This window comes from Stenella coeruleoalba (assembly GCF_951394435.1).
Source record: "Stenella coeruleoalba genome assembly, chromosome: 6".
NCBI classification, from domain to species: domain Eukaryota; kingdom Metazoa; phylum Chordata; class Mammalia; order Artiodactyla; family Delphinidae; genus Stenella; species Stenella coeruleoalba.
Genome location: NC_137151.1, coordinates 92,352,926 through 92,376,795, shown reverse-complemented (window position 1 = coordinate 92,376,795; position 23,870 = coordinate 92,352,926). Strand labels below are relative to the sequence as shown.

Here is a 23,870-nt window from a genome sequence, read left to right as displayed (position 1 = left end):
CCAATGTTCTTAAATTGGGATAAAACAATACTATTTTTGTTTAGTCTTTCCCCCAAATGCTTCAATGCTATATGTAACTTCATTTCTAAAATTTCCTCCCTTTGAGCCAATACTCTTTTCACACAGACCTTGAAGATTTTATTATCAATATATTATTAAAGGAGTATGCCTTACTAAGAACCCTAAAATATGTGGGAACATAATAATTACAAGGATAATAACCACCGTAAAGTGCATATCTAAAGCCCCATAGTCAAACTGTACTGGACTGAGGGTCAGAAGAGGCGACTTTGGGGCATTTGGGCTTTCCCACCTGGCGTGTGATTCTTTGCCTGTATTCAGCTCAAGTTCCTCACCAGCAAACTACAACTGTAAGAATAGATGGTCTTTAAGTTTGCTTCCAAGTGTGAAATTCTTTGTGTTTGTGGTTCCCCGAAGAGACTTTGATGACTTAGCATTAGGAGAGCTCTTAGAAGGTAGTTGTGAGTTCCTGGGGGAAGGCTGGATTTTGTATTGGAGAGCTTGCAGGCTTTTATCTGTGGGAGTATTGACCAGGAAGTCTTTGGTCCCTCAGCACTCCTGTGCGGCCACACTGGGCACAGTGTGGTGGTCTGTGGGCTAACAGTCCAGCTAACTGCTTTCCTCTTGACCCTGGAATAGGGTTGTTCTCTAAACATTGGTCATATCTTAAAATGAAAGCTTCCAAACCCTTGCTTAAGCATATGGAGTCAGAAAGAAAGAGAGTCTGTTGTGAGACTACTACAGCAAAGCCAGCAGGTCTCCTCTGAGCTACTAGTTTGTGCTGGGACCATCTAAAGCTCCCGGAAATAAAGGACTTGGAAACACAGTGAGAAGGGATTAGATCACCTCAAAATTTGTGGAACTAAGGACAGTCCTTAACCACTGGGGGCGGGGGGGGGGTGTGGGAGATGGGGGTGAAATCTATATAACGAATATATGTCCCATTGGATATGGGCAAAGGTGGTAATCTCGTCACCTACAAAGTTATTTAACTACATCTGGATCTAAAGAATATACTTCGGTCTCGCCTATGTTCTTCGCTATGCAGCAACCGGGAATTAGTGGGCTTGGCCCTGTGATCCCTTCTCTACTGGCAGCTCGCACCTGGAGAGCAGGTGAGGCGGCCACACGCGCTCCGCGTTCCGTTTGCCGCCGGCGGCAGGGCCAGCTTGAGGCCTGGACCCGAGCTGGCCTAGCGCCTGAGGCGGCTCCCCCTACCGGGAATCCGGAGCAGCGCCGGTGGCTGAGCGCAGGGTGGCAAAGCCGCCTCCCCGAAGCCCGTTCCTTCGTGGCTTCGCGGGTGGGATCCATGAGCTGCCGCCGGCGAGGTCCGCCAGCGCAGGGCGGAAGCGTTCGGTCCGGGTGACGAGCATTTTCCTGCATAAGCACTTAGCTATGAATAAACATCTGAAACGACGGCTCCTTAAACCGAGTGGCTGCCGCGCGCCTCTAAGTGGTGTGGCCGCGGTTGGGCGGGGGTGAGGGTAGGGGTAAGACAGGAGAGTGGAGGGAAAGATGCGAGGCAAAGGAAGGAGGTGCATGCGTGCGTGTGTGTGTGTGTGTGTGCGTGTGAGTGTGTGTGTGCGTGTGCAGGGAGCTGCCCCAACACGCGGTCCCCGAGTTCAGAGGCGCTTAAGTTACTAACAAGTCAGGGCCGATCCCTGGAGAGGTAGCCGACCATCCCCGTTACATGGCGCCCTTTTCTCCGGCCTGCGATCCGTGCGCGCTGCAGGTAGTCAGGACATCCCACCTCGGCTCCGGATGCCCTCGGAGACCCGGCCTCCAGGATCGAGGGCCTCGGCCGGGGCGCAGCTACCTTGCACTCCTAGGCTCTGATACAACCGATAGTTCACTGGGGCCTTCGAATGTCTCAAGTTCAGGTGAGCAGAGGAGTTCCCAAGCTCCAGGCCTCGGCTTCTCCTTCGGGACTTCTCTCCCGGGTCTTGGGTCCTAGCAGTGCCCCGAAGGCAAAGCCGTCTGGAGTGAAAGACAAGAGGGCGAATTGATTTCAAAGTGGGAGAATGCTTGCACGTGCTCGGGGGCCCCCAGCTCGTTTAGGAGCGCGCGGTGCTGGAGCTCAGACTAGGGTGCATTTTGGGCGCGCAGATTTGAGCGATGCACACTCTGCTGGGCCAGAACAGCCATCAGTTCTGTCTGAGAGCTGCCGTGGGAATCCACGTGCGAGGTGGGTGGGTCGAGAACCGAATCTTGAAGATTGGTCACCAGGGAAGCCGAATTTGCAAAGCCTAGCCCAATCCTTGAGGCATTTTATGTAGGCTAAGACGACCTACCACGGGGCATCTTGCCCTTGCCTCCTTCTCCTCAGGCCGAGGGCAGCCCTGGAGGTAGCGCGAGGCGCAGTGGATGTCACCAGACCGCGCCCGGGGTTCCTGAGGTCGCACCCCCCTCCCCCCCACCCCAGGCAAGAACCCGGCAGTCTCGGAGCAGCCAGAGGCCTCCTAGGCATCCTCGGCCGAGGCGGGGCCTAATCTAAGAGCCCGGGTGGGTGTCTGCAGCCGGACTCATACCGCAGACCAAGCTCCAGGGAGTCTAGGGAAAGGAAGCCCGAGCTCCGGGCACTGCGGGCTGCTTCCCGGGAAGTCTCAGGCAGGGGCTTCGACCTGTGAGTGGAGAAGTCGCCTCAACGGCTTTAGCTGCAGGGAGGTTTCGTGGGTCAAGGGTGCCGCAGGAGACTGTGACGACCTTCTCCAGCCGCCCGCGCTTTCTTGCCCACCTGGCTGAGCCGGAGCGGGGAGAGCTGATGCTCTCCAGCACACGCCCGGTTCTCTGCCCGGGCGCCTAGGCTGAGGGCGCTGGGAGGGAGCTGGCGGGGAGGAGGAAAGGATTCGTTTCCCGCCTGCTTCCTCTTCCTTTTCAGAATAAGCCAGCGATATGGTGGTTGTGCTGTTACAGAGACTGACTTTCTAAACTCCCCTCCCTTCCCAGTTTTTCTTGAAGGTCTTGCAATATCCACCCACCCCCCCCAAAACACGCGCGCGCGCACGCACACACCTTTCTCCAACCTGCTCCTGCCCCCACTTTCGCCGAAAATGTAGTATATGTGAAAGGCAGCTCAGTCCAGTGTCTACAGCAGAGCCGAAAACTAAGTGCTTGGGGAGGGGGCTTCCCTGAAGGGTTTGGTGTTTCTGAAGTTGCTGATATACCCCCTTGCAAAGGAGCTCGGCTAGTTGGCGAGTAAAACTCGAGCCCCGGGGTGGGTGGGGAGGGGAGGCTGTGTGCGCCTCTCCAGAGCACTGTCTGACCTCCCAGTCTCTGGGCTGGAGGCCCCTAGGCTCAGCCAGGGGCCAGGATCAGGTTCCTAAGGTAGCAGATGAATCAGACAAGTAATCTCGCTCCTTTATCCTCCCCCGCCTCCCACCCACCCCACCACTTCTCCCTTTTTTCTTTTCGTAGACGGGCTGTGCAATAGGCAGGTAGCCAGAAGCTGCGATGTAGGAGTGGTGAGCGATCCCGGGGCTGGCACTGCCCTCTTGGATTTAGGAACCGTCTAGGGATGGAGGAGGGTCAGAGGAACATCCGTTTCTTTTGAACGAGGACGCCGTTTACTTCCCCTAGACTGCTCGCGCGGGGAACAGCTCGGAGCGGAGGGCTCTCTGGGATGGCTCTCTGAGCAGGTAAATCTGCGGCGGGGTCGAGAGCAGGTGACTGACATTTTCGGTGACGGCAACCAGGCCGGGCAGCGCCCTTTCCGGTTATCAAGAGGATTAACCTCGGGGCCTTGCCTCTGGTGGGATCTCTGCTCCCCCTCGCAGGGATTAGGGGGCGCTCCTTTCAGAGGAGGACCCAAGGGTCGCGGCCTGGGCCCTTCCTTACCTCCGAGCGACCTCTCCTCTGAGCAGGGCGGAGAGAGGAGGGGGCGGCACGCAGCCCGGTCCCTTCTTGTCGCCCACCTCGCCGAGTAGGGTTCACCGGGCCGGTCCCCCGCGTTCCCCCGGGTCACCTTCCCCGCCCCCCACCCCGCAAACACTTGTCTGAAACTTACCAGATTCCAACCTTTAGGCAGGAAAAAAAGTGTTTCATATACAAACCGATCAGGGTATTTGCAGATAATTGCGAATGTCAAATACTCGGGCGTGATGACAAAGTGCAGAGATTGCCAGGGCCCGAGCTCCGCCTGATGGGCGGGGGCTGCTGGCGGGGCTCCCGGGCCACCACACGCCTGCTCAGAGGAGGGGAGGGGGCAGTCGGCCGCAGCTGCCCGCAGCCCATTTAACCGGGGCGGCTATTCCTTAGACCTCTCCGCCGTGGAGCTGCTTCATGAATTCATTCACTGCGTCCTTACTCGAGCCCCGCGCGGAAGGGCAGTGCGAGGCTGGGGACCGCACCAGCCCAGCAGCCCTCACAGCCCCAAGAATGCACAAACACCCCAGGCAAGAGGCGCACACGAGCGGGGCTACTGGGCCTCAGTTGGACGCCGAGGCCCAACGCCCTGCCAGGCTGCGTTCCCAGAGCTACTGCCAAACTGCCACCCTCTGCTGCGTGACGCACGGGAGAGGGGCGAGTCGCAGGTTACTTTGGGGCCAACTGCTGCCCAATTTTAGCGCCAGCATCAGCCCTCTACAGAAGTAAAGACAAACTAAACTAAACTCAAATAAAAGACCCCCCCCCCCCACACACACACACGCACTCAATTCTCCAACCCAGTCCTCCTATCCTGGTTGCAGGAGGCCGTGGTGTCGGAGGGGGGGTGTCCCTGGAGCCACAGCGCGCAGCCTGCCAGAGCTGAGCCTGTCGAGAAGGTGGCTGCTCTCAGCAGCTTTCGGGACAGTTCCTCTGAGACCTCCTGCGGGCATGCTCAGAATGTTTCAAGCGCCCCAAAGCCTAACATAATAAAGTTACCCTTGTTAAATTCCAGATCTACTGCAAACCGAGAGGAGCCATTATAGATGGGATGATACAGTTAGTGGCAGATCTGCAGCTTCCCGGCGGTCAGAACAGCAGGGGTGGTGGGGTGATGGGGATTTGGGCGCTGGCCCCGGGGGCTGGAGAGGAGAGGAGAGGAGCAGTAGAAGTACGCACAGTGCGTAAGGCATCATAAGGAGCACCTCAGGCAACCCGGAGCTGGCTCTTGTGTTCTGGGAGGAGACTGAGAGACCTTGGCGCGATCGGTCCCTTTCCTTTCCGAGGGCCGAAGAAGTGGCGGGGATGCTTCCGAAGGCCGGGCAGAGGGGAGGGAAGGGTGGAGGAGTGCGTGGGCGTGTGCAGCTGGGCTACAGATGGCGGCAAGTCCAAGAGAGCGCGTTGGGACGTCTGTCCTGGGCGTCCCTGTCCCCGACCCTCACCCCGCCCCCGCCCCTTCCATTGAATGCCTGAAGTCAGCATATCCCTGGAAGCCCTTGAAGTTTTACACTACAGTTGTCTGAGGTTTCCAACGACGACAAATTAGAAAAACGCTTCGGCTGCAACCCAGTACCTCAGTCTGAGAGTTGGGGGGCGGGGACGTTACTAGATGCAGAACTGGGGAAAAGGAGAGACTGGCCTCCCCAGCTTTCTCTGCCTCTAAAACTGCAGGGTTGGGGTGAGGGAGGGCAGGGGACTAAGGCCTGGGGCCGGAGAAGCTCTTCCGCAGTTGGGAAGCCAGATCTGCAGAAGCTGGGCGCTTGGCTACTTAGCCAAGGGCCACCAGGAGTGCTCCGGGAGCTCGGCTTTCCATATCCTTACCAGGAAGGCCTCGATCTTGCCGGAAAAGCCGACTGGAGGTCACCAGGGACAAACAGGGTGGCAAGCTCTGCAGGGGACTCATCCAAGTCCAGTGAGGCTGGTGTAGGCAGACAACACTGTCTGTCCCCAGCCTGGGTGGCAAGCTGGGGCCCCACGAGTGCAAGATGTGATTCTATTTGACTTTCCAAATCAAAATGCATTGACTGGGGCCCAAAGAGTTCATGGCACATAACTATCTTAATTAAACCTGTTATAAACAGACAAATCACTTCTCCTCTTGCACATAGAGCTCTGGGAGGTCGCATGGGGTCTGGCAGAAGCCTGGCTTGGGGGGATGCTCTTTTTTTAAAAGGAGCGTGAATGAGTCAAAGAGAAAAAGAGTAAGAGTGGAGTTTCCACAGCTTCAGAAAACAGGTTAACTGCAACCAAAACATAGGATGGCAGGGAGGTAATGGCGGGGGTAAGGGGGTACTTAAAATCCTAGGGACCACTTGAGTTCACAGAGCAGCTCTGACAGGAACCCGCAGCCCAAGGTGGACCTGAGTGGAAGGGCAGGGAGGGAAGGGGAGGCCCCGGGCTTTTGGGGCAGGCTGAGGTGCCCATTGCTGAGGTTCTAAATTACCCTACTCAGCCCTGCTCTTTCCTTGCTAATCCTTCCATCTTTCTCTGCCACTGTTTTCAACTTCCTGTCACTCGGAGGACTGCACCAAGAGGACACGTTCTTCCTTAATATGGTCAGCTTGGGGGACAAGGGAGCACCCCTGTGAGTGCCCTGAGCACTTAGAGACTGGAGTTGGCAACACTGGGGAGGATGGGCGGGAACTGGAGGCTGGCCCACAGCAGATGGTAAGGAAAGTTGTCTGTAACCTTCTGGGAAAGCAGGGGATGGCGTGTATACACCCACAGCTCAAGGTTCGCTCCCTCTGCAGCAAGCACCAACACTGGGGCATTATCTGGAGAAGGGAGAAGCGGGTCGGGTGCTCTGATGCCCTCAGCCTGCGGGTGCGGAGGAGAGGTTGGGGAAGTGGTGGCTCAGAGAAGAGTCGGTAAGACGCCCCTCTCCGCTGGGAATGCTCAAAGGGCTGAGTCTATCGCCAGGTAACTCTGGTCCTCCGGAAGTTACAAGGCAGAAGGCTACCTTCCGCTGACTTTGGGTCTCACAGACTAAAACAAGCCGAGCTAAGGAAAAGCTCATCAAGTTTTAAACTAAAAGTGGAAAGCAAAAGTTCTCCACAGTATGTAAACACTGAAGGTGTGAGCGAACAGGTTGGGGTGTGTTCCTTGGAACTTCAGAAGCCGGTTTTCCCCTCCCCCCAACCTGGTTTGCAAACATGAATTCTCTTTGCTTTTCATTGAATAGCTTATGACCTCAACAATAATCTGGTTCAGCAGTACTCTTCATTTCGTTTAGGCTGACGTTGGTGGGCACTAGCTATGTTGTATCTAGTGGGGAATTTAAGTTCAGGTAAATTTTAGCATAACACTTTTCTTTAAAGTATTTTAAAATACTTTTTTACTTCCATACAACAGTGATGAAATATATATATTGCTGTGATTGTAGAGAAACATGCTTAGATTGCCTTTAGATTTCCGAGATTTTGTGTAGGCGCCAACACCTCTGTGGACACTAACGAATGGGCTATTTGCAGTTATTCATGAAAGGTCTTTTATATTTTTAAATTGAGACTTGTTCCCAGGTGGAAAAATTCCTTATGACTAAGAATATGCTTTCAAAAAGATTAGAAAATCAAAACAAAAAATTAGATGGCATTATAGTATAGAAGTCTTTACTGAAAACAACAGATATCATTACAATCTAGGAGTTGAAGTTAAAATGTAGAGAGACTTAATTAAAATGCAAACTATTACGGAAGCACTGCAAAAGTCTTTGTCACATTCAAAGGGAAAAATCTTAAGGACCCCTGCCCTTCTTATATTATACGTGTATTGTGAGACTTGAATTGTTGTTAACATTTTCCTCCTCTGAAATAACAACAGTTCACCTTTCAAAACTCTTCACCATAGAACGACAATGATGATTGTTCTCCAGGAAAAGGACTTTTGAAACAACTTCTTTCACACACTCGCACACCCGACACAAACGCACCCACAGTTGCCGGTTTTTTAAAACGTTGCTTCTGAATAAGAGAGAGAGAGAGAGAGAGAGGGAAAGAGAGAGTAAGAAGGAGAGAGAGAGAGAGAGAGAGAGACTGGGCAACTCGAGCTTAGGTAACCAACAAACCCAATTACTAGGCTTTATTGATACTAAAAGGAAAAGTTCCCCTTGTAAAATGTCTCTGAGCTTATTAGTTATTTAAATCAGCCCCAGGGCCGGACGAGCGACGCCGCAGGCTCCCGCTGTCTACTCCTGGAGGAGAGCAGACGGCGTTTGCGCCCTGACCTGCCGCCACTCGCTCGGTCCTTGGCACCGGGTGTAAAGGCAGGCGCCGTAAGCAGAGGTGAGCCACTTGGCAGGGGTGCCGGGCCGGGCCCGCTTGGAGACAGCTCCGCGTGGCCTACGGGGATTAGATTTCAGAAATTAGAATTCAGAGACAGGTGATGAGGCGTGGATGAGCAGGCCAGGCGGACGCCCAGCCCCGGAACTCAGCAGGCCGGCGCAGCTTCCCTAGGGCGCCGCTGGGCACCGGCCGGGGCTGGAGCGCGCGAACTGGCGCGGCTGGCCGGGCGCCCCGCGAGAGTGCAGCTTCTGGACGCCTCCCGAGCGGCCGCTTGGGCGTCCAGGGTTCGCTCCTCTTTTGTGTGGGGCTGGGAGCTTTGTAACAGGGTGGGGACCAGGTGAATTTCCACCTTTGCGTCGTTGTCCCTTTCCATAACTGACAGTCTCAAAACGTCTGTGCGTGTGTGTGCGCACTAGCGCGCGCACGGGGAACAATTGAATTTAAGATAAGCCCCAGCCTACCCACTAAAGTCCTCTAAGCCCGACGTGGTGGCTCTGGAGTCCTGACGTAGCGTCCGGGCAGCGCCAGGTGATGCCCGGTTCGGCGGGGCTTAGCCTCTGGGCTCGGAGGCAAGGCATCGCGGGGTGGGGAAGAACCGAGCCCCAGGGCACTGTGAACAGAGCCCCAGGACACTAACGCTGCCTGGGCCTTAGCCCGAGGGTCAAGCCTTGCCGGACTGAGAGAGTGGGCTTTGGGGTTCGTGAGACCGAGAGAACTGGCGAGTTGCCAGCCCAGAAAGCCCTCCAGGTTCCACGCCACTCCGGACGGCTTTGGGCCGCCGGATAGACCGACACCCGCTTGGTCCTCGGTCCCAGTAAGTGCCTGGGACCTTGGGTCTCGCAGCAAGCGCTCTCGCTCTCTCTGGCGCGGTTCGAGACCGGCGTGGGCCCAGAGCCGCGAAACGCTCCTGGAGCCGCTTGGCCTTGGGCTGCCTCGGATTCGGCTTCCTGGGCTCGCTCGCCCCAGCTAGGGGTGGGCGCGGATTTCACGACGCGGGCCGGCCTGCCTGGAGTTTGGGGTTCGGGTGGGGCGCCGCGGCCTGGGCTTTCCAGGTGTACTTTTCATTAAAAGGAGTTGGGGCAAACTGAGGGCGCCGGTGTTCTGTCTGCCGGCCGCGTTTTTGTGTTGGGTGGTCCGGTTGTGCCCGGGGCCGGGGACCTGCCCCTGCCCCGCCGCGTTCTGAACCCGAGGACTTGGGGCGACGTGTAAGGCCGGCTCCGGGACGCAGCGGACTGAACCGGCGCCGCAGGTTCGGGCCGCAGCCCACGCGGTGGCGCTGTCGGGAGAGGACGCCTCAGCTCAGGTCTGGGACACGGGCCTTGACCCGGGCTTGGGGGTGACGGGGCCGCGATGACGAGTCGAGGCCGTGGGTTTCTTCGCCACCACCTTGGGCCCGGGATTTGGAGATGGGACCGACCATCTTCTTCCTGGCTCAGTGTTTCCCGACAGAAAAAGCAGCGGGTCCGGAACGCGACTCTGGGCTCCCATCCCGGCCGCCCCGGGGTGGGGGCGGGGAGGTAGCGGCGGCTTCTTTGGCGTTTCGTTTTCTTTCCCTCTTTGCCTTGTTACCCCGTGGTTGAAAGTCGATTTCTACTTAAAAAAAAAAAAAGAACAACAACAGCAACAACAACAACAAAACCCCCAAATAGATTAGCAGGGCCGTCGTTCTCTCGCTGCGCGGCTGCAGCAGGAGATCCAGCTCTTAAGCTCTTGGGTCTGAAAAAGAATGAAGGGACCCGGGAGCCCTGGGGGCGTTGTCCTGTGTCGCTGGAGTAGTGCTCGGTGCCCGCAGGCCCTCCGCCCTCCCGGGCCTCCCGGCCCGCCGCCACGGCGAAAGCACACCCAGCGACTTCCCTTGGCTTCGAAACCTGTCCGCTGACTTTCCTTGCTCCGGGCAGTCAGTGCCCACCCCCGACGCCCTCTCCCATCCCCTACATGTGGGACCCTGGTGCCGAAAGCTCTCCGTCTTCGCCCGAGGCAGCTCCGGGGGCCGACCTTCGCGCGTTCCCTCCCGAGCTCTGGGCCTCTGCACTGTCTGTTCCCCTGACCCCCGACCCTCTGGCATCTTGGGTGTTCCGCTCACCGTCTAACGCGGACTAGTCGCCCACCACCTTTCCCCAATCAGCCGTCTCCCTGGGACGCATCTCGCTGTCCGGGCTGCAGGGGCTCGTTCATTTGAGGATGGGAGCACGACCTCCACTGCCCCTGCCTTAGGCGGCCCGACGGTCTCCTCACCGCTCCGCCCCCGCCCAGGCCCCTGGAGCCGCTGGGGGAGCCAGGAGGAATTTATCTTTGACTGGCGCGGGCTGGGATTTGTCCGGCTCTGATGCCAACGAGGAAGACGTGCGGATAACGAAGTAAGTGTCCCCCGCCCCTGCGCTCCGGCCAGTCCCCAGACGCCCCGGGGCAGCCTGGGAAAGGGCAGGAGCCCACCCTGGTCGATCGGTCCTTCTAGGCGCGTTCCCCACGGGGCATTCTGGCGCCGGGCCCTTGTCCCCTCGGCGCATCCAATTTCCAATCCAAGCCCCGCGCAGTTATGCGGCCTGCGAAAATGTTGGTCACCCAGCTCTCCTCGGACAGTCAGTGGCGGAAATTGGCTTCAGAGCTGGTGTGGGCTTCAAGTGAAAGGAACGATTCCCTCCCGCCTCCTCTCGCCCCCAGCAGAGCAAGCCCCGGGCGAGGGGTGGGGTGGGGTGGGGGAGAGGCAGGCCCGCGTGGGTTCCTAGGAGCCGTCAAAGGTTTTTTGACGCTGGCCATTCCCATAGAATTTTCTCCTGTGCTTGCGGCAGTGGAGGGGAAAGGCGGCACAACTTTCCCGTGTTCTCTAAGATGCAGCGCACGGCTGGGAGGGCCTCTTGGGTGACCGGACCTGAAATCCTCGGAGCCTGGTGATAGATGCTGGGCACAGGCCACGGCGGCCCAGCAGAGAGCCAGGATCCCACGCCCAGCACCCGGCACCCTGCGCCGGGGCAGTCGGGCCTAGGCCGTCCCGCGCGGGCATCAGGGAAGGAAGGTTGGCCAGAGTTGACAGCTAGCACGGCACAAGCCTCGGTGTCGAGAGACAGAAATCAAGAAATGTCATTAAAAGTGCAGGCCATAAAATAAGGGAGAAGAAAGGCCCGACGAGAGATAGAGAGAAAAAGGGAGAACATGGAAATAAGAAAAAGCATATATACTTAAGCCCAGCGTATAAAGACCCGTTGATTTTTAAAATAACAAATCTCGGTGTGATTATGAAAGACAGACGACCTTTGACTAAATAACATATGAAAAAAATTGGGAGTGGGGGAGGATGGGGGGAAAAGTCTGAGTAGATTCCCGACAAAAACGTCAGTGAGAAGCAATCTGAGGTATAAAAATGTCCCCCAAAGTGAACTTTATGCTTTGAGCACTGGAGCAAACTATCATGTAATGCGTAAAAATGCGTTCGGGATCAAATTATTTTTTTAAAAAGTAATTAAAACTAATTCTTTTCTTGAGTGTGATTTTGTTTTAAAACTGTTTGGAAATAAGCCACTTGAGGAATATAAAACAAAACCAAACAAAACTTTTGAATCATCATAATTTATTTACTGTTTTAAAAAGTAGAATATCCTAGCAAAGTGTAAAAATATTATTTAAAATTTCTTATTGTCGAAATCAAACATGCTGGAAATAATCACTTACTTCAGTTGAAATAAGGTCAATACAAAAATTGTGTAGTAAAAAGCTTATGTAATTTGAAACAGAAAAGGCCTTCATTAGAGACAAAACTCAAGAGGAGAAAGAAAAAAAAAAACCATACCGGGCATATATCACAAAAATCCCTAAAATTCTTCCTTTTTAAATCGAAAGAAATTTGTAAAATTTCTGAACACAAATCTCCAAACATTCAAAATACATTTTTGGTAATAATTCATAGTATTTGACATTTTCTTCTACGTTAAATGCAATTTAAAATTTTTGAGTTCTTTTGCCCCAAATGATAGATTTGTTCATTACCAAAAATGATCAAGAGTAAACTCCAATTAAAAGAAAAATCAATGAATTAAAAAGAGTGCAGAATCTGAAAACAAACTAGCCACAATGTACATTTAATTGTACTTAACTGTAAACTTTATTTAAATCGCCCGTCTCAGGAGTTTAATAATTTAGAATCAATAGTTCCTTTCAAAACATAATAAAATATTTACACTTTATAAAATATTAACCGATTAACAATACGGCTGTGTTGTTTATAAGAGTGTAACTGAAGTCCCCATAATCATGCTGTTGACATAAGCCTGTGAGGTTAGCGAAGTGATCCTTCGCAAAATGTAAATGAAGATCTTCAGACAGTGGTGTTTATAAAATAGCTCATTAATGACTTAAGATTGAATCGCTCCAACCATTCGCATCATCAGATATAATAATAGTGACGAATCAGACAGGAAAGATCCTGGCTAAACCATTTGCATTTTTTTCCAGAAGTACTGAAGTCCTAATATCACCAATTCTTCTAAGTTCCTGGACATTGATCCGGAGGATTCTGCAGTTCAACACCAAGGTAAGGAAAGAAACAGCATTATTATCGTTGTTAAGGTATTAATAAGAAATGCGTCTTTTCCCCATTTTGAAAACGGGCTTAAACTTTTGACAGTGGTAGTAGTTGGCTTTTGCAACACCCTCTTCCCATTCCGACTTGATATTACAGATTTTTAAAAAAAGTTTGTCAATCGAACTTACAGTTTGTTTCTTTGCAGCCCCAAACCTTTTAGCTAGCACCACGAAGTTGGTTTGCTAGAGCCACTTTGTTCTCACAGACTCCGAATTGTGCGTTTTCTCTAACTCGTTCTTTTGGGGAGGTGGGAGGGGGATGAGGTTGTGGAGGGCACAGGGAAAAGCAAACGCAGCCTAAAACCCCCAGGCTGGCTCCCCGAAGCTTTGCTATCCATCTCGCTTCCTTTCTCCGCTTGTCTCCCACCGCCTCTCGGGTCGCCTAGCGCTCCTTTGGAACTTGGTGGGCGGCGACTGGGTGCGGGGTCCTTCGGATTCTGGGCTCTGAGACTTAGGCCGGGGGCAGGTTTCACTTCTGGGACCCTTTCTCTTCCAGAGTCTCCCCCGCCTCCTCCCCTGCTTTTGAGGGGAGGCCAGGTGCACGCCGCGCGCCGGTTCGTGCGGCGAGTGGACGGCGGCCTGGCCCCGGGTACACTGGGCTGACGCGGCTTCCCGCGGCGGGTGCACCCGACCGAGATTTCCATAATTGCCCCCCGAGCGCGTTTCCCGAGATCGAATTTAGTTTGGCCCTCTGGCGCCGCCGTAGAGTCAGCGCTTCTTAAGGGAGACCGGCGGCTCAGGCGACGAGATGGTTGGGAGTCCTCGGGGTCCCAGGGGTTAGGAGGGAGAACCAAGGTGTGCGGGAGCGACTAGAGATACCGCCAGCTCAGGAGGCTTCATTGGCCTCAAGACGGGCGGGGACGCATCCACATTTTCCCGCTTCAGGTCGGGACCGGGAGTGTCAGCAGGCGCCCCCGGGGTCTCGCGGGGGCCGCGGCTCCTTCCCACGTGCTTTCTTTAAGGAGGTTCCGCGTCCAAGAGGGATCTTAGGGACAAAAGCGCGGCCAGAGCCCGGTCTGCTCGGCTAGCGCCCGGGCCACCTTAAATGAGCACCGCGGCCGGAGCCGGGCTACGGGCGACCGCGGCCGCGGGAGTCGGCAAAAGTTTGTGGCTCAGTTACGCCTTCGCGGGACCTGCTGGGGACGCCCCCGCACGGCCTCCCCCGGGATGGGGAGGCCGGGTCCCCACCGCACAGCTCTGACCGCGCTCTCAGCCTAGGGCCCGAGCGGCTTGGGATCCCAGGAGTCCCAGCCCAGCAGCCAGCGGACAGGGAGCCCCGCCGCCCTCGCTGCCACCGCGTCACGGCCTGCAGGCTGCCCGGGCTGCGCCGCTCGAGATGTCGCCGGCGCTGCCAGCGCTCCAGGGACGTCATCCAGGGATGCTCCCCGCCCTGCGACCCTCCTGCAGCCCCCTTCCCTGTGCCACCCGCCGCCCGGCGGGCAGTGCTGGTGCTCCTGCCATTCGGGACACCCGGGCTATTGTTCTGGACCCACGGCAGCGCCAACTGTGAGGGAGAAGCGGCCTTCCTAGCGCGTGCGGCGGCGCGGCGGGCCCGGACGGCTGGCTCCGCACGGAGGGGGAGCTCGAAGGCACCGGGAAAAGTTGTTCGGAGGGGCGGAGGCGGTGCGTGGTGGGCGGAGGCGGTGGGTGGGGGAGGTGATAGCCCTCCTATCTCCAAAGTCGAAAGTACTCCGCGTAGTTAGCAGAACCCGGAGCCGAGGCAGCCGTGGTTGCCTCCTGCGCGTGGGTCTGTGCCTCCGCCGGGAGACGAGGCAACCACCGCCTACCTTGCCGCCGCCTCCGAGCCGGGACTAGTGCGCCTCAGGGCTGGGCGAGGCGGCCGCGCCCTGGACCCGCCGCGAGGAGGAGGAGGAGGACGAGACCCCGGGCCCCAGCTCCCGCCTGTACCCGGGCGCACCCACCCACCAGCCGCGGCCACCGCCTCGCGAGGCCCTCGGTTCCCTGCCATAGGTCCCCCGCCGCGCCGCGCGCGCGCGGTCCTCGCCACACCGCTCTCCCACCGCCGACTCTCTCCTTCCTTCTTCTCCCTCCTCCCTGCTTCCCACCCGCCCCTCTCCAGTCCCTCTGCCTCCTCTGCAGCTCCGCCGCTGTTCGGTCGCCGGCCTCACAGCGATTGATTGATTGATGTTTAATTTCCTGCCAGGCGGGGCCCCCTCCCCCCGCAACCTCCCCGGCCCTCCTCCCCGCCCCCCCACTCTCCTCCTTCAATGCGGTGGACCAGTCTGGCTCGGGTTTAGATCTTTTCCCCCCAACCCCCATCCCGAAATAACCCAGAGACTTCCCCTACCCCCACCCCAAATTATTATTTTGAAGGCGCTAGATCTGGGGACGGACAGGGGGAGGGGGAGAAATCGGAAACCGAGGACAACCCAAAAGGACTCACTTTGCCTGATGACTCAACGCAACTAATAATCATCTCCCTCTCACTGTGTCTCTCTCTGCGGCTTGTCAGTGAGTCCGGCTTCGGCTGCTGGCGGCGGCGGCCGAAAGGGGAGAGGCTGGAGGTGACAGCTTGGGCGGCCGCCGCTTTTCCTCCCGCGTGCGGTCCCAGGTCCCTGCGCCTTCTCGCTTCTCGGTGGCACCGGCCCTACGGCTCCGGCCGCGCCTCCTCGCGAGCTAGCCGCCCTGCGAAGCGGTAGCCCCGGCCCGCCTCCGCCGCCTCCCAGTTTTCAGCCCTTTCTCGCCAGAACGGGTCTCCTTCCCGAAGGTGTGAAAAGGCTTTTTCAGCCTCCTTCTCTCTTCTCCCCTCCTCTGTCGCCTCCTCCCGCGCTCGCTCGGGTGTTCCTTTGGAGGAGCCCTCCTTTCCCTCTTCTCCTCCTCCCTCTACTCCCCCCACCCCCCATCATCATCATCATAACAACCATCGCCGCACTAAGAAGACACCCTGACCCAGGACCCTAAACGTTTGGACCTGGGAAAGAGGAAAGGGAAAGGAGGAAAGAGAAAGGAAGACTAGGAGAACACTGCAAGGCAAATCACCAGAAACTTTCCACCCTGGATTCTCTACTTTTGCTCCATGGACAGAGCCCCAGCCAGCCAAGTTACAGACAGACTGTGAGCAGTAAGTACTCAGCGCGAAGGCGCCCGCGCCAGGCTCCGGAGTTCGGGGAAGCCCCGGGGTCCTGCTGAGTTCCCTCCCCGCAGCTCTCGCGCTGTTCGTTAGACAGCGCAGCCGAGGGAATCCGGGCGGAACCTTCGCCCTCAGCCCTGGCGCTCTGTCTCTACATCACTCGCATCTCTTCTCACCTCTCCTCTGCCACCCCCACCTTGTCTCCTTGAGCCGTGGCCACGCGGCTTCTCCCACGGCCAGAGCGCCCGCGAGGATTCCCAGCGCACTTTGTTGTGCCGGGTTCCTCCTGCTTCTTGGGGATGTCAGTGACAATGTGAGTGCCGTTTCATCAGGTGTTTCCTCCTCCGCCGCCGCCCCCCAGAAATCCGGGGGTGCCGAGATCTGCGGGTTCCGTGAGGAGCGCGCTGCCAGCCAGGCGACCCAGGAGAAAACTTTTTGGAGAGATTTTAAAATTGGGGTTGATGAAGGCTGCTCCCGCACCTAATAATTTAAATTCTTTTGCTTTTGTAATTTATGCGGAAGAGCTTTTTAAAAAAATCACTCAGGATCGGATGAAGATTAGAACTTTCCAAAATAATAACGATTGTAGACCCCGCTTGAGGTTATTTTGATGAATACCGCCAAGTGTTTGGGGATGCTTATTGATGTGGAATCAGGGTTGATTTTGTGCAGAGTGTGTGTGTGTCCCAGGACGTGCTCGGTAAAGGTAAAAAGCGGGGATTCAAGGGTCTTTTGGGCAGGCCTTTGCCTACTGCCCCGCGATTCAGAACGCATTCTTCTTGTGGTTAATTTGTTTTCATATGGACTTACGTACACCCGCACCCACTCCTTGAGTGAGTGAGATGTCTTCTTAGGAAGTTCACTCCTTCCGCAGCCCTGACCCCCCGACAGCAAGGTCGGCGCACTGGAGAACGGGTTATGTCAACCCTGTCCCAATGAATGGATTACTTCTGGGCGCCCTGGGCGGACTTCGTGACCCAGAGCTAACTTCTGGGAGCAGCGACTGGGCAGAATCGCGGCACCCCAAGTTCTGGGTTTCCTTTGGGCCGCCCAGTGTAAGGTTGGGACCGGCTTCCCTGTTCGGGCCCCTCGGGCAGCGTGGGAGGAAGTTTGTGTGGCTTTGGTGCAGCGCTCTGCCACTGGCCTAAACGTCTATCACGTGTGTGAGCGGTTTTCCCTCTTTTTTTTCCCTCCCCCTTTCCCCCCCCCGCCCCCTCCCTAGGTCCCTGTGCATTTTATTGCGACCTGCCGGTGGGAACTTTGTCTCCGAGTCGGAGCAGCATGGAGCGGCGGAGCGAGAGCCCGTGTCTGCGGGACAGCCCCGACCGGCGGAGCGGCAGCCCCGACGTCAAGGGTCCTCCCCCGGTGAAGGTGGCCCGGCTGGAGCAGAACGGCAGCCCCATGGGAGCCCGCGGGAGGCCCAACGGCGCCGTGGCCAAGGCCGTGGGAGGTAACAGCCCGGAGCAGGGAGGCGCGCGCAGCCCGCGGCCGGCCGGATGATAAAGGCCCGGGTGTCAGGGTTCAGGTTGATTAGGCGATGTCGCGGTGTAGGATTACAGGAAGTGAATTCCAGGTTGCCAAATAATGCCCCCGTCGCCTCTCCTCTGCAACTGGTAGCTTCATCTCGAGTTAAAACAAGAAAGTGGTTTACCCGGAGGGTGGCATTTTTTGGGCACTTTGCCACTGTGTGCTGAGGTGTTGGCAGGTTTATGTCACAGCCAGCTAACTGTTTCTAGATTTTCCTAGAGAGCTTTTTAGTGATTTAACTCTTTTGCCTTGCCTCAGAGTATCTGTTGTAGGGATGAAGTTTAGGTGCGTTCGCTTTTATGGACTAATGTTTAATGTTCAGGTTAGTACAGGAGCAAGTGTTGGTGTTACTTTGTAGTTAGGACAGTGCTTCGAGACAAATGATTAACAACTGGGAATATTTCCAGCCACATTTCAAGTGGGAAATAAGGAATCACTATGAATCTGTCAGGCCCTTAGAGACTTTAATGCTACCGTTTTTTTAAAAATAAAGTTTAAAGTCATGCATTTGTAACTTTGTTATGAATTATAGCACAACAGGTAAAAATAGCATAGTAGTCTTATTGACTGCCTGCTGTTTTTCTTTCCAAGAATTTAACATTACTTAAAATCTTTCGTAGTTTTTGCTATTTAAACAACCACTTTCTTTTAAAGTGGTTAGGGAAAGTAATTTTATAAACTAAAGATATGCAAGAAATTTAAACATTATTGAACTATTTTGAGGTTTATATGACATTTCCTTAGTTGTTTTTAAATGTAAGTGCACGGTTCTGCATGGCAGGCAGCTTTTTTGTGTTTGGCGTCAATTACTAGTTTAATCTTTTTTTTTTATTTTGCTTCTAAAGGTTTTTTCCCCCCTAATATTTTCAGTAGTAGTCTGTTTAATATAATTCTTATATTAGCCAGCCTGAAATGAAACAAAACCCTGGCAAAAGTTAGTGATAAATTCCCATGTTCTAAAGAGCCATAGTTGGTATTTCCAAGTAAAGCCTTAATTCAAAATATCCACTCCCTTTTAAAGACATTTTATAAACAGACAACAATTTATAAAAGAACACGTTTTTATTTTTACTTATTTTGCTATTACTATTTCTTCATGGTAGACATTCAAGAAGGTTTGCCTTAGTTCCTTACATTAAGGAACTAATGTAAGGAGAAGCACTCATTCTCTCAGTTTTAGAAGCTTTAACTAAATTATTTGACCACAGATTGTGACTTATGTATCTTTCATTTTAGGGACTTGAAGATATACTTTAATGAAGCAAAAGAAAACTTGATAGTTTTGTGACTCACTTTTTAGAAATAGTGTTTATTAATGTGTTGTCTTGAGATTGAAGCAATAACTTCGGACTTTTCGGATCATTTTTTAGTATATGCATATAAGAAAGAAAAATATATGGTGAATGTGGTGGGACCCAATGTGAGATGGTTATGATAAGTGCTGGTAATGTTGGATTGAAAAACTTTTGGAAATCCTTGGAGAGGATGTGTTCTCAAAGTGGCCTTATGCATTAAAGAAAAAAACCTGGACTGAAATTTTGGTTTCTTTCTAAGCTCACTAAGTTGAAAGAAGTCTCTAAACATTTTAGAATGTAATGGTTACCAATCGTGCTTCCCTACAAAAAGTTTTTTTTCCCCCTATATCTTACTGAAGGAAACTGCCTGATTTTGTTGACCTAGGGATACCCTCAGTGTAAAATAGTGGTTACTTTTCATATTTTCTGAGACTATAATTCACATTTGGCCACTTACCATAAATTTGATATAGACAAATATTATTAAGTCTTGGTGAGGAATAATAAATTTGTTTCGACAAGCTCGTATAGTCACTTTTTTCTGAGCTTTAACTTAATTTAGTAATATCAAAGGTCTTAGCTGCTTCCCAAACTGAAAATAAAGATGACATTATTTTGTCTCAGTAAGTACCATTTATGATACCTAACAGTAAAGCGGTTACAATAGTTTACCTATAGTGGATTTTTTAAGATTTTTTTATAAGAAAGATTTTACTCGATAGAACTTAATAGATTGTTTGGAAAGATTTTAATTTAGAAAGCTTTCAAATATAACAACTTAGAACGTAAAATTTCAATAGTACAAAGTTTTCTTATGAATGTTAATGATTATTTTGTGGGTTTAAGTTTATATAGTTTCCAAATGTACATTGAGATGTTAATAATTTTATTTCATTATGACTTTTAATCATGTATATAGACTGGAGAAAAGCAAAGCCTTTTTAAAAATGCACATTCTAAATTTTAAAAATGTTTAAAATATATTTCTATTTAGCGGTTCTTTTATAATTGAAATAAGTTTTTTTTTTAGAACATAGAGTAAATATAAAATAGATTATATTTCTATCACCCTACCTCCTTTTGTTTAAATTTTCTTTATGAAGCAATATAATAAGTATAGAAAACTACAAAAATATTTGTAGCTCTGCGTCATTTATTACCATTTTCAGATATATTGCGGTCTTGTCAATGTTGTAAAGATGGCTATAATCATATATATTTTAAAAATAGAGCTCAGAATTTGGGAGGATGTATTTGTCAATCTTCAGTGATTCTCTTTTTAAATGCTTTCCCCCTAAAAATAGGGGAAATCATTAAGTTAATTGGTTGCTCAATAAAATGTCAGTTTATCTTACTGCTTCTGATAAATAGGTGAATAAATGCTTCTGAATGCATTGGTTGCCCTAATAAATTCTGTTGCTGTTATTCTACCTTTTTTAGGGAGAGCAAGAGTTTGCTATGTTTCTGATGAGAACTAAAAAAAAAAGAGAGAGACATAATTTTAGTGTCTGGATTTGACTAGATGAGGTGGTAGAAACACTGTCACAGTCTTCAGGGTTCTGTTTTAATAGGGGACTTAAGAGTGTGTTGTTTACAATGTGGTTAGCTTTAGAAGACTATTAGAAAGTAGATCAATTTTGTTTTGTATTTCTAACACTTTGTAGGCTATATTTGCTCTTATCTAAGCAGTGCGTTTTAAAGCATGTATGTAATAAAATATAAGTGCTCATATGTGTATGACAGTCAGCTTTTATAGAAGGTCCTGGAAAAAAAAAAGGCTAATATCTCTTTAAAAAACATATGAAGGCTGGGAGAGAGTTTAGAGCAAGCAAGAGCACCATGGTGTTGACAGCTTTATATCCCTGCTGGGTAACATTCACTTACTAGAATTGGCGTCCTCTCTCAGCTAGTAATTCACTCCATAAGGATTTTGAAAAAGGATGATTAATGGTGGGGAAATTTATATTTGTGAAATTGTTGATTAAAACTTACAGATCTATTTGAAGATTTAGAAAAAGAAAAGATTATTAAGGATGATGAATATAAGAATCAGATGATCCTTTTACCACCATTAGCATAAGTACCTAAAATGTTCTGCTGTATGTAATGCTTCAGCCACACAACCTACAGCATAAAATGAAAGTGATGCCAATCAAGTTTCCAGAGGAAGCAAGGCATTCTGCTTTCCTCCTGGACTGCTGAAAGGCGCTGGCCAGTTGTGCTTTAATAGCAATAAATTACTGTGCTTCATTCATTGTTAACACAAGCATTTTCATTTTTTAATGTTTGGCTTAAAGAAGAACTTTTCAGACAGCTTTATTTAAACTGAATGAACAGCGCTTGAGTATACCAGATGGTGTATTTGCTGATAGGAGGCATTAAACATCAGAAATCTTTTTGATATTTTTCATTTTCTTATGAATTTTGATGACTTTTTTTTGTGTTAAATCTTCTAGAGTTCAAGGAAAGATGTTTAAACACTGAGAATATCTTGATTTTTTTGAAAAAAAATAGCTTTTTGGGGAAAAATTAGTTTTTAAAATAACTTTAATTTTGTTGAAGAATTGTCTGTTGAAGTTATCTTGTAACTCTTTGACCCGAAGTAAACCTATTCTTCTTGCTACCAGGCAGCCCTTTCAAGAACATAACTGTCTTGTTGCAAGGGGAAAAAAAATCATTATGCAATACACACTGATGTACTCAAATAGGGAAGCAAATGTGATCATGATTGTTGCGCAGGGCCTCATTTAGAGCTGAACACTGTCTACAACAACAGTTAGTAATTGTCTGCATGTGGAACATTTCCTTTTAGATAAGAGTAAAAGAAATGCAGTTCAGGTCAGGTGTAGTCACCATATGAGCAGTTGTAGAGAGATATTTTACTTTTTGAAAGGAGGGCAGATATGAAAGAGTATAGATATTGACCTATTGAAATGTATAAAATATTTAAAAACTTGAAACGTATTGTCAACATAGGCAAAATGGAGAAAACTCATTAAATTCATTTTAACCTAGGATGTTATACCATTATGCTTGTAGGGAAGACTCGTTATTACTTTAAAAGTGAAAAGGTTGTATTTCGGTCTTGTACTCCACTTTTTTTTTTTTTTTTTAAGGGTTTAAGATCTTTTAAATAGAATGAACTTAGGCTTTGGGGTCATCCAACAATCTAGCATGTCCTCTGTAGTTTTGCTGAGGTAGAAAAATAGCCCTCTCTAAAGTGTTTTCAGCCCTTGGCCTGTTATTAAAATAAAGATATACTTGGTTAAAAAAATATATGCAATGGAACATACACATTAAACAGAACATAGGGTATCCGCCCCTCAAAGTCTTGAGCATAATTTGATGTTTTGAGTAATTTTGGAAGCCTTATATTCCATCAGTAGAAACCCCACTGACCATTATATATTCAAGATCATCTGCAGTGAAATGTGTGTGTGTGTGTGTGAGTGTGTGTGTGTGTTAGAACTACATAGATGTCCCTTAAGGCGTCTGTTTTCTAACCACTGCAGACAATAAGCAGTATCCTCTTTTTTCAGGGGGTTGTGACTAAGAGTATCAGTCTGTACATATTAGATATCCTGTGTTAATTCTTTTCTCCTTGTGTGAATGTGTGTATATATTTTGCCTATCTATCTCTGTAGGGAGGGAAACAGACTAATCATAATTTATTAGATATCTAAGAATGTTAATTTTGAGTTATTTTAAGAATATGGAAATCAGTTTTATTCCAGGCAAGACATGGTAATTATTTGGTGTATCTGACAAGGCGTATCTGGTAAGCAGTCAAATTTGGTGGTGCTACTTTGATAATTTAAAACTCTTTTTTAAGATTCAACGTGGAGACAGTTTATATGATATATAAAAAAGACAAATTGACAGAGTTAGATGAATTTCAAATTGCATTATTTTCTTTTGTCTTTTTAGAGTTTTTAGGTTTCTTTTTTTTTTTGACTGAAAATAAGGTAGAAAACTTTATGTTTCCAGTATAGAGCAAAATGACAATTTCTCATCATTAAAAAAGTTTTTTATAACTAGTAATCTCACATTAGGTGCCAAAAACATGTACATAGTTTATTTCATTTCAAGAAGCCAAACTTTATCTTACATAGCATGTAAGTAAAGTTATTTATACTCTTTTACCTAATAAGTAGGCTTTTTTTTTTTAACCTATGTAACTAATGTGTGGTAACATAGTTTTACTATCTCCCTTACATGAATGCTGAGATACAATGGCATTTTGGAACATATTTAAGGATGGAGCATTTGACAAAAGTTGTATGTGTAACAGTTTGTCAGTGGAAAGTGACAAGTGGGAAATGACAAATGAAATGTTGGCATCATCACTCTTTATTTTGATAAAAATGTCTCAATTTGCAGTGATATAATACTGTTTCATTTTATTTCATGAGTTGTGTGAGATGCATAAGGGGAATTTAGATTTTGTGAACGGAAAATTAGCAGCCTAAACTCTCTTTTCTGAAGCTTTGGCAGCAAGTTCCCCCTCCCCCCCAACTCCCCAAGAATAAGAACAGCAGTGAAATGTTGGATCTAACTCACACATTTTAACTCATTACTTTTTGGAAAAAAAGAAAGAAAGGAAGGAAGGAAGGAAGGAAGCAGGGAAGGAAGGAAGGAAGGGACAGGGAGAGGGAGAGAGAGAAAAGAAAGAAAGAAAAGAACTGAAAATGGTTTCAAGTAGGAGACATTTATGCTTAGCTCAAAAAATGAAGAAGAGAGTTTGCCTTTTGTTTTCTTTATAGGGATTTAAAAATGAGTGATTTCTTTCTGCTGACTTTGTATTGGGCCTTTCTCACTTCCAATTACCACTGCTCTCCATCCTTAATTTAGGGTGTCAATGTGGAGAGCCGTGAATTCCTTTTATTTTAAGGTGCAACAGAGGTTTGGAAATGTCTATGCGTTAAAAATTGATTTTTATATACAAAGCATTCATCATCCTACTACTTACGGATAATGTGATAGATATTTCAAAGTCAAAGTAGACTGCCCTGCGTGGAATTGGGGTATGAGTTAAAACAAAAGCCAGTTGAGAACTTACAGATTTCCAAAAAAGTACAGATGTGGCCTCTATAGGGTGCGATTTTCTTTATTTTCTGAAGTCAGTGAGCAACCAAACATTTATTTTCTTCTTTTACATGAAACAAGCCCCACAAGGACTTCATGCTATACAGTGTTTATGTAAAAATGCTCTATGGTGGA

The 23,870-nt window shown here is 50.0% G+C and overlaps 1 protein-coding gene across 1 annotated transcript in view; it reads left to right on the top strand.

Annotated features, from left to right (window-relative positions):
* The first annotated feature begins 14,989 nt into the window (after positions 1-14,989).
* SATB2 (SATB homeobox 2) overlaps positions 14,990-23,870 on the top strand; it is a 190,454-nt gene continuing 181,573 nt past the window's right edge. The window contains exons 1-2 of the mRNA XM_079925381.1: positions 14,990-15,819; positions 17,051-17,278. Of these exons, the coding sequence (XP_079781507.1) occupies positions 17,110-17,278 (169 nt within the window). The 5' untranslated portion in view covers positions 14,990-15,819; positions 17,051-17,109. The remainder of the gene's footprint in view (positions 15,820-17,050; positions 17,279-23,870) is intronic.